The 17,956-nt window shown below is 49.6% G+C and overlaps 1 protein-coding gene and 1 pseudogene across 1 annotated transcript in view; one reads left to right on the plus strand and one right to left on the minus strand.

Annotated features, from left to right (window-relative positions):
• The window catches only part of LOC8043212 ((3R)-3-hydroxyacyl-CoA dehydrogenase), a 42,116-nt gene extending 32,552 nt beyond the window's left edge, over nt 1-9,564 (minus strand). Inside the window, exon 1 of the mRNA XM_002416114.3 lies at nt 9,383-9,564. Coding sequence (XP_002416159.3) covers nt 9,383-9,428 — 46 coding nt within the window. The 5' untranslated portion in view covers nt 9,429-9,564. The remainder of the gene's footprint in view (nt 1-9,382) is intronic.
• A 926-nt stretch (nt 9,565-10,490) lies between these two features.
• Nucleotides 10,491-16,356, plus strand: LOC120848185 (annotated as a pseudogene).
• Nucleotides 16,357-17,956: the final 1,600 nt, after the last annotated feature.

A 17,956-nucleotide genomic window follows, 5' to 3' on the forward strand; every position in this document is an offset into this window, starting at 1 on the left:
AAAATATGCTTAGTCGGGAGGTGTGAGAATCGGCCCCGCCATCGCCGTGAATGGACGCGGGAACGGGACTGAGTTTTTTTTCTTTTCTGTGCGTGTTTGCATTTGCACATGTGCGCCCGTGTGTGGGTGGGCTGGCTGCGCTCGTGCGGGCTGGTGCGGGGGACATGGGAGAAAAGAAGAAGCCAAAAGGAGCACGTGGTGTGACCTTTTGTAGGGATTCGAAATTAGCTTCGCATGTAAATAGACGTGTTTTTTTTTTCTTCCCCTATCCGCGGAGTCCTGTCTGGTTTACTCTTCCGTCAGCGACCATCAGCTGCTTCCGTCGCCGGGTTCGGCGCAATCTCGAAGAAAGAACATCTTTACTGTGACTAACTTCGAACATTGTCTCAAGCTGCTCGCGCTCTTCTGCAGAAGGCTTGCATGTGGTGTTTGTTTTATGCCAGCTGGCTTCTCTAATTATTGGGAGTTTACCATCCTGCCAGCTGATCTCATTTTGTTTCACCTGAATCGTCTTTAAAAATCTGTTTCATATTAGCGTGAACTAACATGTTCAAAACCTTCCCCTTTCTCTTCTCGCACTCTCCAAATGAAATATCCTCCCCAGAGAATTCGCACTTAAAAATGTTTCCTGACGTGTGAATCAATTTATCAATGTTAAAATCTGAAAGTTGACCTAGCTATGTTTTTTGTGCCTTTCTGTACGCCTTTCTGGTTATTGTATTTACTTTTCGCACGTTTACTTTTGTTTTCTGCGCTAAGAACTGTAGCGCGTGCGTTTCAACACTCGTCTATATCGTATAAAACCCTCGCACTAAATTGTTTCCGCTCTGTCGTGCCCGAATTCGTCTGCGGCGTAAATATGAAAACGTTTAAAATTACAGGAATGGATCACTATAACGTCTCTCGCTGCGTATCATCTACACGCCCTCCATTCAAATATATAGACGCGAAGAATACACGCTTTCACTCCGGGTCTCAAAAAATTGTGTTCCTTCCCATATCCTGCCAAGGAACTGACATCCGTCAGTTCCTTAGTCACACAGACGTTGCGTTTTTCGTTTTCTTATAAAAACAAGCGGTTTATTTCGACGATACCCGTTCGTCACCGAGACGGGTACCTACCTTCCGAATCTCGTTTATCTCGAGTCTACCTCCTCTTCTTCTTTGTTGTCCACACACAGCCTATCTAAGTGACGTCACACGCCAATGATACCACATCGCGTGGATCGGTTGCGGCATGCGTTCGCGGTTCTCGCGCACACGTGCCGACGGCTCCTGTCGTTGACAACACGGCCATCCTCCATCCCAGTCGCCCCGGCTGGGTCTTCCCGTCGCTGGAAGTTGGAATGTTTCGGCGAAGTGATCATCCGACTCACGCTAGCTCTTGCTGAGGTTCTACCTCTGCTATACCTGTGTCGCTCTCCATGCTTCCGTTGACAGGCCGTCGTCGCTGCTCTTGGTGCTACTCTCAGCGCTGGCCGTGAAGCGCTTCATCTGGTCAACAGCGGCAATACCTTCATAGAAACGTTGCGACCGTTGGGTCTCCGGTAGATCTTTCACTTTATACCTATCGGGAGGTACCTTTTCTACAACGATATACGGGCCTCGGTATTTAGGGCGCAGCTTCCGCAACTCGCCCGTTGCGATATCCATTTCTTCAGGTCTCGATGCAGGAGTTCTACTGAGCGCGTCAATGTGCTTTGTCTTTGTTGCCTTCGCGCACCCCCATTCCGATAGGGATGTAGCGAAGCAGTCGCGGTACTCATTAATCGGGTTGACGAGGGCTTTCTTTTACGAGTCAGAAATAGATGGACTGACATCTACCTCCTCTGCTGCAATCAGGGTTGTCGGCTTTCTTTCGCTGTAGTTTACGTACGCGTCGAGGTTGGTGTTCGCGTCTTCTTCCGTGCACCATGTTCCTCTAGCGATCTGTTCGTTTTCAGCGAGGACCAGCGGCGTAGCCGATATGTTAGTTACGGGGATATACAGTTCTCCCAGTTCGTCTTTTCTCAAAACACAGGTCGGGATGTAATGCCCACGCGATTCGTGGATACAGCTATCAATAAAGATGTCTCCGTGGGTTCTCAGTGTCCCTTCTCCGGAGCGGAGCGCGATAATCCCGACGTAGCTTGGAGGGATTACGACCGCTTCTTTGACCCATAGGCTTACGCGTCGTGGAGGCAGGACCGGTATCTTAAGATTGGCCAAAGTCCCGTCCTCATCATCAGACGTGTCACGCTCTTCGAAAATGCGTAGGGTGTTCTTGCGACGTACCACCGTAACGTGCGGTTGTTCAGCAAAAGGCTGTCCGACAAGCAGCGGAACAACCTGCACTGCGTCGCGCACCACGTAACACCTTGACGTTGGCCTTGGCTTGGTCGACCGTCAATGTTGCTTGGAAACTCCCTAAAGGCGTCGTTTTTCCAGAGCCAAACCCGTTGATTGTGAATGAATGATTCAACGGTTCGTAGGTCACGTTCATCAGCTGCGCTTCGCTTTCTCGTAACGTTGCGCACTGGCTTCCCATGTCGACGAAAGCTTTGATTGGCCTGTCGTTTAGAATTGCCTGCATGAAATACTTCTCGTTTGGCGCCATGCAGTCCCACGTCTTGTTACCTTGTTGGGTTAGAACGGCTGCTTTGTCAATCGTGTTTGTTGAGTTTATTTCTTGAAAGCAGTCTTTCGTCTCGTGACCAGATTTCCCACAATTGGTGCATCTTGGTTTTCGCTGAGGTTTCGGGCATGCAGCCGAGAAGTGTCCGTATGTCGAGCAATTAAAACAAAGTGGCTCGCCTGTTTCGTTGAATCTTTTTCGTGGAGCCCTGGTCGTCGGCTCGTTGTTGTCTAAACCGCGATTTTGACGTTGACCAGTCGGCGGTTGATGGAGGGTTTTGGCCCGAGTCTGCTTGATCACATCGACTCGTTCATGCAGTTGCTTCATGCACCGAAGTAGCTCGTCTGGGGTGGCGTAATCTCGCACGCTCAGAGACCGCACTAAATCTTCGTCTTCTAGTCCAGTGATCAGGTACTCGATGCACGTCCCGTCATCCAGGTTGCAGCGTCGTGCTTTCGCCAGCTTGTCATAAAAGTACGCTTCAATGGTCTCGTGGCGCCCTTTCTTTCTTTTCTCCATGTCCCTGAAGACGTGTTGAAAACTCGATGCCGACGGAAAGGCTTTTTTCATTTCCACTTTCCACTCGTGCCAGGTTCGTTGAACAGAGGTCAAACCGTCATACCATGTCTTTGCGACGCCGTGAAGCTTAGTGAGAGCAAAGCAGGTCGTTTGTCGATCACTCCATTCATAGGCCGCAGCAAGATTGTCAACCTTGTTGAGCCACGCTTCCACCGTAAGCTGGGTGTCCGATGATGGATCATATACTGGCACCAACTGGGCGCTCGTCGTAGCCAGCTGTCCGTCCATGGCGCTCGAAGCCCCCGTTGGTGGGTGGCGTTGTGGTGACTGCGTCGTTTGGAAAAGCTGGGCCGCTCCTTCCAAGGCTTCGCGTACGGCACTTCGTATCGCGGCTTGCATGAGCACTTAAAAGCCAAGGACTCCGGACGTTGCACCGTCAGGAGCTAGGCCGTGGTCGTTCGACGTCGCGGTGTCCCCGGCTTCCGTCGTCAAATTGTCGTGTTGGCGATCGTCGTGGTCCGAGTGTCCGTCACGCACCTCCGCACTGCGAAGCATATCTGTGGTCGTCGGATCATCCTCTCGTGGGGTCCCCTGCCCTTGTCCTCCTGTCGTTAGCTTACGTCTTCTCGACATCGGGATTTACGTGGACGAAGCTCTCGTCGAGGATCTCGGGTAAAGCAAGAATTCGTAGAGCGCTACTTACGTTGTAGCATTCAATCCGAACGGCTTCTCAAGTCGGGGCCTCTCGATCCCACTTCTGAGCTTTTCTGTAGTCACACAGACGTTGCGTTTTTCGTTTTCTTATAAGAACAAGCGGTTTATTTCGACGATACCCGTTCGTCACCGAGACGGGTACCTACCTTCCGAATCTCGTTCATCTCGAGTCTACCTCCTCTTCTTCTTCGCTGTCCACACACAGCCTATCTAAGTGACGTCACACGCCGATGATACCACATCGTGTGGATCGGTTGCGGCATGCGTTCGCGGTTCTCGCGCACACGTGCCGACGGCTCCTGTCGTTGACAACACGATGCACTGTGGGGCAGCTACACTGCTGTGGTTATATTTGGCGGACTGGCGTGCCTCTACATTTAGCGCACCATGTTCATGAGGCAGCGTGATGTGCGAGACACCATGAGATTATATGACACTGCCATGTCACGTGATGCAATGACGTCCCTACTGCATTCTCGCTCAGTTAAGAAGATTTCCCACTATATTTAATATTTGAAACTTTCACGACCTACGCGCTGGTGCCAATCAAAATGGCTGTCACTCTGATGATCGTCGTAGAACAGCAGTACGAGGCCGGGTCTGCGAAGCAAGATTAATTCTGGTTTTGCCATATACGAGCAGTATTAGAGCCTTACTTTATTTCTTCTTTGCACGTCAGGAAGGCGTAGGCAAACCCCTTTATTGCGAAGCCGATCATCCAGGAGCTAGGGAGCGCGATTCCCACACCACGCTACCACCATCGCTGAAAGTTGCGGATATAAATTTACCCGCCAAATTTAGCGAAACAATTTTCATACACGAAACACTTCTGAAAAATTATGACTTGAAGCTACATAACGTCACGCGATACTATGACGACATATTAACGCGACACTCTGAACCCCCGCTAATCTTAGTGGTTAACATTTCCCGCCATATAAAGCGGGTAACGTTGTACGTACGGGAAGCACACTTTGGACGCGGTGCGAAAAATGTCGCCGCAAAATAAACGTTTCGTGTTGGCTTCCCAAGAATAACGTTTTGTGGTCTGTGTCGGTGGAATTTACCATTTAAACACTTTTCGAGTGAAACCCATGTTCAGGATTGTTAGAATTTATTTTTGCGCGCGTCGTCTTTTGCTTACCTGGAGTGTCACGGTTGTGTGGCTTCGAATGTTAACCAGCTTGTTTGCGCTCCGACTTTCTGTTCAAAACGTTTGTTTTTGTTCCGGTTTTCGGTTGGGGCTAGGTTCAAATCTTTGACTTCAGGACCTATCATTTGTCTAAGTAATTTCTGCGCACCGGGCTCGGAGGCGGACGTGGGGTAAATAGCTGAAGAGCCACGTCGTTCGCCTCACGCCTGCTGCTTCGAGTGGACGATTAAGTGAAACCTGACATCCGTCTCGTGTGGCGCCCACTCGCTTGATAGCGACGCGTTGACCAAAACGGTCTTTTTGAAAAAAGCCTGTTCAGAAAAAATGTTAGGAAAACGAGGTCGCTTATCTAGAAGAGGTCGCAGGTAAGTTGTCATTGGCAAATGCCGAGGCAAGACTGACTTTCCTGGTTCTTCCAGCTATGCACGACACTCAAGCGAAGCGTCGCAGTAATCTCCTGCAAGCATAATCTGAATTTCATCACGCTGAAGTGTCGTTGTACTCAGTAGGAATCTCGGAGCAAGGATTTTTTTTTTCTTTCGCACAACTCGAATTAATGAATTTTATCTCAACTCCAACGTGAAATCAAAGGATAACTCCGGTCAAAATAGGAATGAAAAAAAAGATTAATATCGATTTACGGAAACCAAGCACGAGTACTACATAAATATTACACTAACTTAAAAATATACGACCCAATTTAAAATCAATAGAAAAAAATGATACAGCCAGCTTTTGATCGGGCAGTAAGCAGGTGGGCTGTTAGTCAAGCAAGCCTCGATTTCACCTTCATTCTCAAATAGGTTCCTTGTTCGTACTGCCACGTATTTTGTCGTGTTTTTCTGCTGCGGCTTCAGCCGTCCGAGCATACGATTTCTGCTTTTATGGTATGTTTAACGGTGTAGCTTGGAAGTGCTCTTTCGCGATCGTACGAGAAGGTTATTGACCCCTTCTCGCTCAAGCGGGCCGAGGTGCCGAAGGCAGCCTTCACTGGCGGTCATATTTTATTTTGTTCCTGCTCAGCGTGAACTTAGGGTGTGCTTCCACGATGCTTTTGCAACGTCCATAGCACAGCGCCAAGATTTAGTTTTATTTAGTATATAGTGGAGGTTCGTTCTGAGCCTGCCTACATCGTGGCAAACTCGGTTTTGGGCCGGTAACTTTATTAATCTGTATTAATATTTACTACAAAAGTTCGATGTCTGCAAACCAAAGTAGTAAAACAGCCGTAGTATATTTCCTTACTTATCGAAACGGTTCTTGCGACTAGGCCAGTCGTACAGACGGCAGCAAACGTTTACGAAGAGCGGGAGCACCAGACAAGGTGACTGGTTGTGCCTTCTGACGGCGCGTGGCCGCTCAGAAGATTCACAATTCGAGAATGTGCTTTTGTTCGAGCTCGCAGCCCTGTCGTTTTTACTCATTTCCGTCTGACGAGCAGAAGATAACTGGGACCAGCGCAAGGTTCCGTTTTGTCAGCCGTCATGATGCGGACCTGCCTCAGTCATCGTGATTGCTGACGGATCCCGCATGTTACAGATAACATGTAGCGTTAGCTTGCGCCAGTTTCTGTTACTTCGTGGGCGTCGGTCGGAAGCGAGCAAAAAAAAAAAAACATAACTCTGGCTACAAAGGGCAGCACATGGGAAAACCGTGAGTCTTGAGAGCGGCAACGCGCCGTCAGAAGGCGCAGCCATACTTTTTGGCTGGCGCTCCCGTGCCCCGCAAACCTTTTTGCCGATTGTACGTCTTGTGGTACCGCAATATGTACTTGGCGTCAAACGATGGCCGTGCAGCTGATAACACTGGTTGCCATAGGGTGATTGAAGTTAAGATCGACCAGAGGGTGGCTTGCTAAAACTTTTAAATCAACTGATATATTTATATGGTATTGCCTAATGTCTGGTATAAACGAACCCAAACTTAGCTTTGACCAGAAAAAAGATTTGGGGACAGGAAAATTCGTAAGGCATGAAGAGGTGGACATTTGCACTAACGCGCACTGATGGAGGGGGCACGTTTGAATGTGAATAACTCAAACGATGAAATTAAAACAATTCTAATACTTTTTAGAAACAAGCTATGGGTACAGCATGCTTGTAAAATGAACTAATTATATTTATTTCTATTTCTCGGAGGTCGATCAAGTGACACAGATGCGCTCTGTAGAGTCACTTGCCTATGACATTTCCGTAGCCCTCGAGTTTTCAGAATGGTCAACTCCACGTGAAACGGCCCGTTCGGCTGTTTGACGTGGAGCGCTGTTTCGCAATTCAGCGTGAGTCAACACGGTATACGAAAACGGTTATGATGACGAGATGATGATCATGGCGGTGATAATAACCTTAATGGTGCATCTGGTGGTACAAACAAAAACGTCGACAACGAGGCCAATAATTACAATGGCTATAAACCTGTAATGACTCTGTGGCGTCGCATGCGGGGTTTACCAACAGAAGAAACGAAAAAAGAACATGTTGCATCACGGGAGCAGCCTAAAAGAGCGGCTTCAAATAGTGCCTGAAGTTCCTCCCGAAGTACGGAAATCTGTCTAGCTCGATACAGAACTCAAATCGCAGGCATTTAGCGTTATTCCCTGAGTGATGACAATGGCAAATATCGGAGATATACAAGGCCGATCCAGATGAAACGCTCACAAACTGGATATGAACCCATGGAGCGGAATAAATAACTACCTTGTCCCACCTCAGAGCCAAAAAGACCACTGTAAACTACCGCACTGTACTTCGTTTCAGCTGAACTCCAGACACAGCCGATGCTACAAGCGCGAGGACATGCTTGGGAGGGACGCTGAAAGCACGGATCTCGCACTTGCAGCATTGGCTGCGTCTAGATTTAAAGCTGAAACAAAAAAAAAAATTAAATGCAAGCGTGTATTTTTTATTGTTTGTTCGTCGCAGAAAAATGAATTTGTGAAGATAATGCGGAGCTCAAGTTCGCCTGCTTTTTGCCTGGTTGCGATGATTACAGAACGCCGAGCTATTATTGGCTGATTGAAAGAAACAGTGGGTAAAGCTCAAGGCATCGATGATTAAGGTCTACCCGCTATCCTTTCAATCAAAGCCAATCAGAGCTCGAGGTAGTTCTGACGTCACCGCCACCCCTACGCAAGAAGCAGACGACTCGCTCTTCGTGTATACCAGGAAAGACTGCCCGGGCGTCGATACAATATATATATATTCTTAGTCACGGCTTTCCGATAAACTCCAAACCATGTTCTTCCAAAAAAAGAAACGTATAATCAAAAGAGGAAAAGTGACATATTATCAAACGCAGGAGCAAGTACCTTGATGTTTGACCAATGCTGTATTTTAGTTTATGATCTGGTGCCGCAGTGAACTACCCCACGAAATATTAAAATGGCGTTAAGGATGCCTTTTAGCTAGTTTTTTATCTCAATATCACAAACCTAAGTTCTTATTAGGATCCCCTCAAAAATTCAAAATATGGTCTCGCACGACCTATTATCGATTAAAAAATCGCGATGCGATCCTCTGTTTTCCCACTCAGAGAGTTTAGATTGAGTTATCATTAAAAAAAGTAAACAACAAGAACCAGAACTCTTAAGTGAACTTTGTGTCCACCTAATGCGCAGTTTTTTTCGGATCTCGGGAATAAATAAAAATATTCGGAAGTGGAAGTGAACTGCGTGTATTTAGGCTACTCGAAGCGCTCGCGTTATTTTAGGCATATATCCACAAAACTAAAAGATCAAATTTCCTGCTGACCGAAGATCTACTGTTTGTGTTTTGTTATTGGGTTTTTTATAGTTGAACAATAGACCTGTAGCTCTCAATTTTTGAGCAGCGCCCCTCGCTAACAAACTCGGGTATTTTTAGAATGCGTTTCCGCTGTGCGTCGCATTGCCTTCCTATCAAACACTCTGTCAGTGCCCGGGGACAAGTGCCTAGGGGCAGACGCACGTTTGTACCAGTGCGCATGTTGGAACGCTAGAATGTCGCGTCATGACAGCATTAAATAACTGCGTCTCGCTGACACTAGCAGAGGCGCCTCTTTCCCTGAACGCACCCCGTGTACGCGACAGCGCCCCGTGACCGAAAGAAACAGGCCATGGGGAAAGTGATAGGTGTAGGAGGCCAGCATACATTTCTGGTTCAACACGCTGACGTCCTGGTGCGGAAAAATTATATTAAAATCAGCAATACATAAAAATCAAGAAGAAACAAAAATACATATTTCGAATGCTGATTTTTCTCGCGTTCTACATTCGTATATATGCATGTATGCTTAAGAACAGTTTATATCAAGAGCAGAAAACTGAAAACTGTTGTCATATATAAGCCATCACGTCAAAAATCTCAGCACGACTGTCTTAAATAGAAACACAAACAAAAACTTACCACTTGCAAGGAGGAGTATGAAAATGGTGGTATATCTTGCACTCATGATGAGGTGTTACCTTACAGTTTCTCAGATTGATCTGAAGTTCGTAGCTGTAATACCTTCAATTTATACAAATGCCGGCAGTCACGTAAGAACACCAGAACGTGCGGAGATAACCTGTTCTAAGAACAGATGTTTCGAGGAGGAAAAACACGTACCTCTTTTTTTCCTTTAAGGGGGTTCACCCGCGATTAATTTGTAGCCTTTTCCTCATAGATGGCGCAGAAATGTTCCGGAATAAGCGAGCTGGATGCTCGGAGCTGCGCATGCAGGTCGGGCGCTCGAAGTGGGCTCGGGCCACGGGCTGTTCGCCGACCATCTCGAGCTAGATCTTCATCGCACTGCTTCCGCTGCTGCCGGAAACGGCCGACGTGCAGCACGAGTTACGAGCCAGTCAAGACGTGGAATATGGTTGCCTACATAACGTAGCACAAGCTCTGATTTCTGACTGAATTATAGGTTCCAACCACGTCCGCAATTATGGAAAGTACAGGTTGCGGGATTGCGGCCGCAAGGATCAGCACATTTTGCACGCCTCGCGATATTCGAATTCGAAACGTACGTGCATGAAACTCAGCACGCGAACGTTTTGCGAAAGAATGTATGCATATTTTCTATTGTTGAATTCAGAGGTAGCGAAAAAAAATGTATAACTAAAACGCCAGTTTTGCATTCCCTATCTCCTACATCGGCCTGCATTTCGTTTGCATTCTGGTCTGCAAACTCGGTCTGTTGCAGATTGGAAAGATTTTGAAGCTCACGAGAAACGAGAAGAAAGAAGAAGGCTCGAGGCACGAGCGGAACGAGGCGAACGACAGAAGCCGATCGAGACACTTCTCTGTAATGATGTATATTCGATTGATTTATTAGTGTAAATACAGTTTGTGTTTTGTTTTTACGCTTTTTGCCTGATTTAAATACGACGTCCACACGACCTCTTCAATTCTGAGACATTATAGTGCCGAAACACGGGAACGAGAACGATTGAGGTGAGCGGATTTTCCACCTTTGTGGAACACCTGCCTGGAACGCTGTTTCCGAGAGCTGTGTGGGAGATCGTCAAACATGGAACGTCTCAAGGCAAAACGTGGAGTGAAGCGGTCGCAAAACACGAAAATTATCCACGAGACGACAGCGGAGATGGAGACAGCGGACCTGGCATCGCTGACTGCCTGGCTAGAAAGACTGAAGGCCAATAACAGGGCTCTTCAAGAGTTGAACGTGGAGATAGAAGATCATATATCGGAACAAGACCTCGTCGCAGAATACACTACGGTCATGGAGTACGTCGACGAGGCCATCCGAATGATGGCGCTGTTGGACTGCAAGGCAGACTCACTGAGACGTAAAGAACAACAGGCACAGGCCACCCAGATGACCACATCCGCGACAACATCTGCGACTGCCACTACAAACCTGGGAAGAAATCGCACCAACATGACTAGCGGCGTGAAGCTTCCCAAGTTACGACTTCAAACTTTCAACGGCGAGGTCAGCGCGTGGCAGAGCTTCTGGGAGCAGTTCGGTCGTGCTATCCACGAAAACGATTGCATTCCACGATCGGACAAGTTTCAGTACCTGCGCAACCATGTCACCGGACCAGCGGCGGCGGCCATCGCTGGGCTCCAGGCAACTGAGCCCTGCTACGACGATGCCATTGAAATCCTGACACTGCGCTTCGGTGATAAACGAAGGATCGAGCAAAATCATCTGGCGAAGCTCCGAGCACTGCCTTCTGTTGCCTCCGCGAAAGACACGAAAGGCCTCCGAAAGATGTACGATCACGTCCAGACGAACATCCGAGGTCTGAAAGGGCTCGGAGTGGGATCGGCAACGTACTGCACGATGATGTCCGATATCCTCCTCAAGGCCTTGCCGAGCGAAGTCGTCGTAAATTATCACCGGTGGCAGGCAAGCAGCACTGCCTACAGGTCGACGGGAGAAACGCAAAACAGTCCGACTTCACTGACTTCACCAGCGGTGCAGGACACCGGACACTCTGTCGACGGACCACTTTCCACCCGGAGCGCTTCAAGGCCGCCCTCTTTCGCCGATGCCGAAGATGAGCTCGCCGATATTCTAAGCTTCCTTCGGATCGAAGTTGAGAGTAGGGAGAGAGCCGGAGTAGTAGAAGAACGGCAAGAGACGCAGAAGAAAAAAACTGAAAGACCCAGAATGCCAGCAGCCTCTGTGCTACCTGCAAATATCACAAGCCCCTGCTTCTTTTGCCGGTCCACAAAGCACGCAACAGAAGTATATACTGGCGACCTCACGTTAGAGGTGAAGAAAAGGAGGCTGGCGGAAGAAAACCGCTGCTTCAGATGCACAATCGGAGGGCACCGGGCGATGGAGTGTCGGCGGAAGGTGACATGCGCGTCGTGCTCCGGTCGACATGCCACATCCATGTGCGACCCAAACTGGAAACCTAACGTGAAGAAATCGGAGAGAGCTGCCCCTGCGACAAGCGTCCAGAACGCAATCTCCGACAGTGCTGACATCCCATTGGATTCCGAAGTGCTTCTTCAAACATTCCGAGCCTGGGCTGAGGAAGGAAACCAAAGACTTTACGTGCGAGCTATTATCGATGGAGGTAGCCAACGGACGTTCATTCGTGAGGATCTTTCTCGCAAACTCGGCCTCAAGGTTCTGGGATATGTTAGTCTCCGGCTAAATACGTTCGGCCACGTCACGACCGCAACGTCGGCGACTAGTACAAGTACGGTTGCACAGCCAATACGGCCAAGAAGAGTGCGTCCTCGAGGCTGTCGAGGTACCCTTCATCTGTAAGGACGTTGTGCAGGTACCCGCCGACCACGAATTTGTTCGCCGTATGATGAAAAACGGCCGTCGTATTGCGGACATGCTTCTTTTCCCTCTGGCCACTGCTGAAGAGGGCATTTTCCTTCTGGTCGGTTCAGACCAGTTGTGGCGAGTGAACGGTGACCAAGTGCTGCATTGCAAGGAAAATCAGAAGCTGGTAGCTATAAGCACCATTTTTGGCTGGACCTTTCAAGGCCCAGTGTCAAACCACAGATCTCTCAAAGGCAGCGCCAGCAGCATGGTATGCGTGCTAAGAACGGAAGGCTTCACGAACGAGGACGTCGGAGACATCCTGCGGCGTTTTTGGGAGCTAGAGAGCATCGGAATTTCTGACCAGCCCTCCAGCAAGATGGAAGAACAGAACGAACTGCAGAACGAGTTCAACCGAACAATATGGAAAGTGAATGGACGGTACGAAGTCGGTCTACCGTTCAGGGTCGGCGCGGAAGAACTGAAGGATAACCGCACACTGGCATTGAAACGTCTTGAGAGTTTGAAGAAGAGATTGTCACGCGACGAGTCCTTCGCAAAAGATTACGACAACGTCATACGCAGCTACATCACCTCAGGACACGCAGAAAAAGTTTCAACGAGCCCATTTTGCGCCGAGTCGACAAACCCACGGATTTATTATATGCCCCATCAGCCCGTAATTCAGAATGAATCCGAGACCACCAGGCTGAGAGTCGTCTTCGACGCTTCGTCTCATCTCCCAGGAGTTGCTTCACTCAACGAACAACTGGAAAAAGGGCCGAATTTGAACGCCGCTCTGGTCGGAATCTTGGTGCGCTTCCGTCTACACCCAATCGCCTTAACAGCGGACATAGAAAAGGCGTTTCTGCAGGTCAGCGTTCGACCTGAAGATCGAGACGTCCTACACTTCCTGTGGTTTCAGAGAGATTCGTCGTCAGCAAGCTCTGAACCAACCGTTGAAGAGTGGAGGATGACGAGAGTGCCCTTTGGGACATCGGCCAGCCCCTTTCTACTAACCGAACTCTTACTCATCATCTGAGCAACGTCCATGGAGAATTGCGATCGACTGCGGAACTGCTTCAACGGAGATTCTACGTCGACGACCTCCTGATCGGAGCCCCCACTATTGAAGAAGCGGCGCGAATACAGGAACAAGCCAACCAGATTTTAGAAGATGCAGGAATGAGACTCCGAAAGTGGTCTACCAACGGTACAGAACTGCAAAGATCGTTCAATAAAGCTGCATCAACGTCTGCACTCTCTGAGCCGAGAGCTGTACTTGGACTTCTTTGGCGACGTGACGCTGACACGCTGGCCATTCCAGTGGAGAGAATCCTGAACTTCGTCACGTGCAGTGGGACGACGAAGCGCTATGCACTCCGTGCATCAGCTAGGGTTTTCGACCCGTTGGGACTCCTTGCTCCGTTCGTCATACGAATCAAGGTTTTGTTTCAATGAATCTGGGAACAAGGAATCGGTTGGGACGACGATCTAACGGACGACCTACTGGTGCAATGGCGGCGATGGTGCGCAGAACTTCCACAATTAGAAGAGATAATGCTTCCTCGCTGCATCGTGATGACGCCAAGAGAAGTCATATGTTCTCTCCAGCTACACGTCTTCTGCGACGCAAGTCCGGTGGCCTATGGCACTTGTGCCTACCTGAGGGCTGAAGGAGAAGATGGGAAGGTAGAGGTGAACTTTATATTCTCGAAATCACGTGTGGCGCCCATAAAGCGAATAACACTACCTCGACTAGAACTAATGGCTGCAGTGATTGGAAGACGGATGGGCCAGTATCTTGGAGAGATCATGAACATTCAAGAGACATTCTACTGGACAGATAGCGCTATCACACTTCACTGGATCCGCGGGTCAGCAACTCAGTGGAAGCCCTTTGTGGCAAATCGAGTGGCAGAGCTCCAATCTGGAGGGTCACCTTCTACATGGAAGCACTTCCCCGGACAAGAAAATCCGGCAGATTTGATGACACGGGGAATATCTGCGGAAACTCTAAATGGTATGCAATTATGGTGGAAGGGTCCAAAGTGGCTTGGTAAAACCGAAGACGTATGGCCGAACCTCGTCATGGGCGACGGCGTTCCAGTAGCAGTTATTGCAGAGGAGGGAAAGCTGGAACATCACGTATTGCAGACTGCAACAGAGGGGATTGCACCTCTATTGGAACTTGAACGGTACGGGGCGCTGGAACGGATCCTCAGAATTACTGCATGGATTATGCGGTTTGTAAAGAACTGCCGAACGCGGCGAAGCCGACGTGAGGGCCCGCTAGCGTCCGAAGAACTTGAACGAGCCGAGACTTGGTGGATCGCACGAACGCAACAGGAAGCTTTTACACAAGAATTGAACGTTCTAAAGGCAGATAAGAAACTGGAAAAGCGATCCAGCATAGTCTCGCTCGCCCCCTTCAATGACCCCAACCGATTGTTGCGAGTGGGGGGACGACTGCAACAATTAAACGAAGCAATCGAGATCAAGTACCCGCTTTTGCTACCTCCGGATCACCGCTTCACTGAGTTATTGGTAAGAGACTGCCATCGTCGAACACTGCACGGCGGACTTCAGGACACCTTAACCCAAGTCCGAGAGTGGTTCTGGATACCGCGAGCAAGACAGCTGGCCAAGAAGGTCATCAACAAATGTAATGGTTGTCGGTTGGCCCGACTCAAGCCGGCTAACGCTCCGACCGCACCTTTGCCGCAGGATCGGATTACCCAAGCGAATCCTTTTGAAGTGGTCGGTATCGATTTTGCCGGTCCACTGATGGTAAAGACTGCAGCATCAGATGAAAAGTCGTACATTGCGCTTTTCACATGTGCGGTGACAAGAGCCATACACCTAGAGCTTGTCTCCAAGCTATCGACAGAGGCGTTCATCATGCCCTTCTAGCGCTTTACTGCTCGACGGGGCTTACCCAGCGTTGTCCACTCAGACAATGCCCTCACCTTTAAGAGGGCAGCAAAGGACTCATGCGGCGTATGGGACGTGCTCACGAACCGCCGCTTCCAGGACCACTGCTCACAGCATCGGATAAAGTGGAAGTTTACAGCTGAGAGAGCAGCCTGGTGGGGCGGGTTCTGGGAAAGGATGGTCCAGACAGTGAAGCGTAGTCTACGGAACATACTAGGAAGGAACAAGTTTAGTTTTGAAGAACTAACGACCATGCTCCACGAGGTGGAAGCCGTCGTGAATTCTCGATCTTTGGCCCCTGTTCACGACGCTCCACACGAGCAGGATGCTTTAACGCCGGCGCACTTCTTGTTGGGCAGGCGTCTGACGGCTTTCCCATCAGTCAACCTAGACACTATACCAGTTTCTGCGAGAGGGGACATTACCAGACGTTGGTTACACAGGCAGCAACTACTGGACCAATTCTGGCGCAGATGGCGGAAGGAATACCTCCTTCAGCTCCGCTCCGCACACCGATCGCCCGAGACGCCGACAAACGACCTACAGAACGGGGACCTCGTTCTTGTTCACGAAGACAAGACCCCACGGCTCATGTGGAAAACGGGGAGGATCGAAACAGTTCAGCTGGGCAGAGACAACCACGTGCGTTCCTGTCTATAGTCAGTTACAGGTTAAGAAGGTAGCGGCAAATGCCCCTCAAAGGGAATCAGATATCCCTCCGCCACCTCCGCATCCAATAGCGTCCCACCGTTTCCGTGACGTCGCGGCCAACGCGCGAGGAGGGTCTTGCCGTTTTGTACATATTTGCTTTATCTTTCGGCTTTGACTTAGCATTGTGAAAGCCACGATAGGGAGATTATAGTTCTCCCCCACCGACGGAAACAAATACGACTTTCGGGGATTAGCTTCCCCCCCGATGGACAAAGGCTGCTTTCAGGTGCTCGGTTACCTCTCCGATGAATACAAAGGTCGCTTTCTTAAAAAGTGGGATAGGAGACAAGTGGGAATCCATTGAAGCGGAACAAGGAGCGTTTCCAGTGAACTCTATTTTCGACTGCGGAGAGATTTGAAACGGGCGCATCACACTTGTGGGAGGAGCTTCTCCTACCTTCTTGACTTGTAACCGACTATAGTGCGCCTACCGAGCGGGGTAACGCTTCGGCGCTCCGTGCAGCTCCTTTACCCCCTGGAACTGGCAAGCGAATGAAGCAAGGCAACTCTCACGCGGAAAAAGAAAGAAGGGGGGGGGGGGGGGGGGGGCGACGATGTTGCAGATTGGAAAGAATTTGAAGCTCACGAGAAACGAGAAGAAAGAAGAAGGCTCGGGGCACGAGCGGAACGAGGCGAACGACAGAAGCCGATCGAGACACTTCTCTGTAATGATGTATATTCGATTGATTTATTAGTGTAAATACAGTTTGTGTTTTGTTTTTACGCTTATTGCCTGATTTACATACGACGCCCACACGACCTCTTCAATTCTGAGACTCTGTCCCAGGAGGTGCGGAGAACTCGAAAACTCCCAGAACGCCACAGGAGGGGCTGGCGATGATCTAGATAACAGCAATAAATATTGACTTTAATGACATGTAGAAACAATGATGCAGATTCAGTTCGCATTTAGAAACGAACTTTTCTGCATGACGAAAAAAGCCAAAAGCCGGCGAATGTTTGTTTTATTTTGTCATCTGATATCGGTTTACGTATATATGGTGGGCACGGAATACACGTAGGAAAGACATGAAAATGTTATACAAGTAGAAAATGCCCCCCCCCCCCCCTCTAAAAAAAATTTGCATGTCTTTTTATTTACTGCAAAAACGAGCTATGCATCGCCGAACGCTGATTTCCAAATGTAGCGCTAGAGGTCCGGACCAGATGCCAAAGTTTAGCACTAGCCCTTATCTTCCTAAAAAAATAAGAAATTTTCGCAAATTTCTACTATGAAAATGGCGGCAAACCGAGCTCTCGAACATATGGGGCTATATGGCGCCAGTTACAGAAGAAGAGTGATAATGGGCCCCATGTTCCAAAAAATCACACAACGTTTTCAGAAGAAAACGGCTAGTCGTGAAGCTTGTGGGGTTCTTTACGAAGGTCCCTCTACTAATAATCGCCGCCCGATCGGTATGCGCTCCGGCCGTCACCCCGGGAGTGACATACTGCAACGGGAAGACAGCGAATGGGTTTACTGTACCTTCTGGTTGCAAGTCGTCGAGAACCGGCAGTCCAGGCACGCCGACCCTTGTTGTCGTCCGTCAATCGGAGCTCACAGTCGCATTCCGTGTCCGGGCCTGCGGATCGCCCTTCCCATGCCAGCGCTGCTTAGGCTGACTGTCCCGGGCTATCAATACCCAAGTTTCGCTGCGGAACCATCCCGGGATCGTCATAGCCCAGGTCATATGGCCAGGGCTCGCCGTTTCCATCGGTCTTGCTTCAGACCTCGCTGGTGGACGGCTCCGGGGTTCGCCATGGGCCGGGCCAGGTAGCCCGGCTCTGTCGTTCCAGTCCAGCTTCAGCCTCGCTCAGCTTACACTGTCTCGCGCCAGCTCGTGTGTTCACCGCCGACCGCCTGTCACGTGCCCTCTGCCTCGTCTTTCACCCTCGGCTCCCACACACTCCCCCCCCCCCCCCCCCCGTCAAGGCCTGGACTTCGGGGGACTTCATGGCCCTCAGAGAGCCGCTGGGCTTTATGGGCGGCCGCTGTTGCTGTTGCCGGAGTGGCCACGTTGCAGCATCCGAAAGCGGGGTAGGTGGTGGCTATCGAGGCCTGCAGACAATGCCGACCTGTCTGTCGCTGGTTGTCT

Source organism: Ixodes scapularis, unplaced genomic scaffold, assembly GCF_016920785.2.
Source record: "Ixodes scapularis isolate PalLabHiFi unplaced genomic scaffold, ASM1692078v2 PGA_scaffold3__209_contigs__length_174095766, whole genome shotgun sequence".
Taxonomy (NCBI): Eukaryota; Metazoa; Arthropoda; class Arachnida; order Ixodida; family Ixodidae; genus Ixodes; species Ixodes scapularis.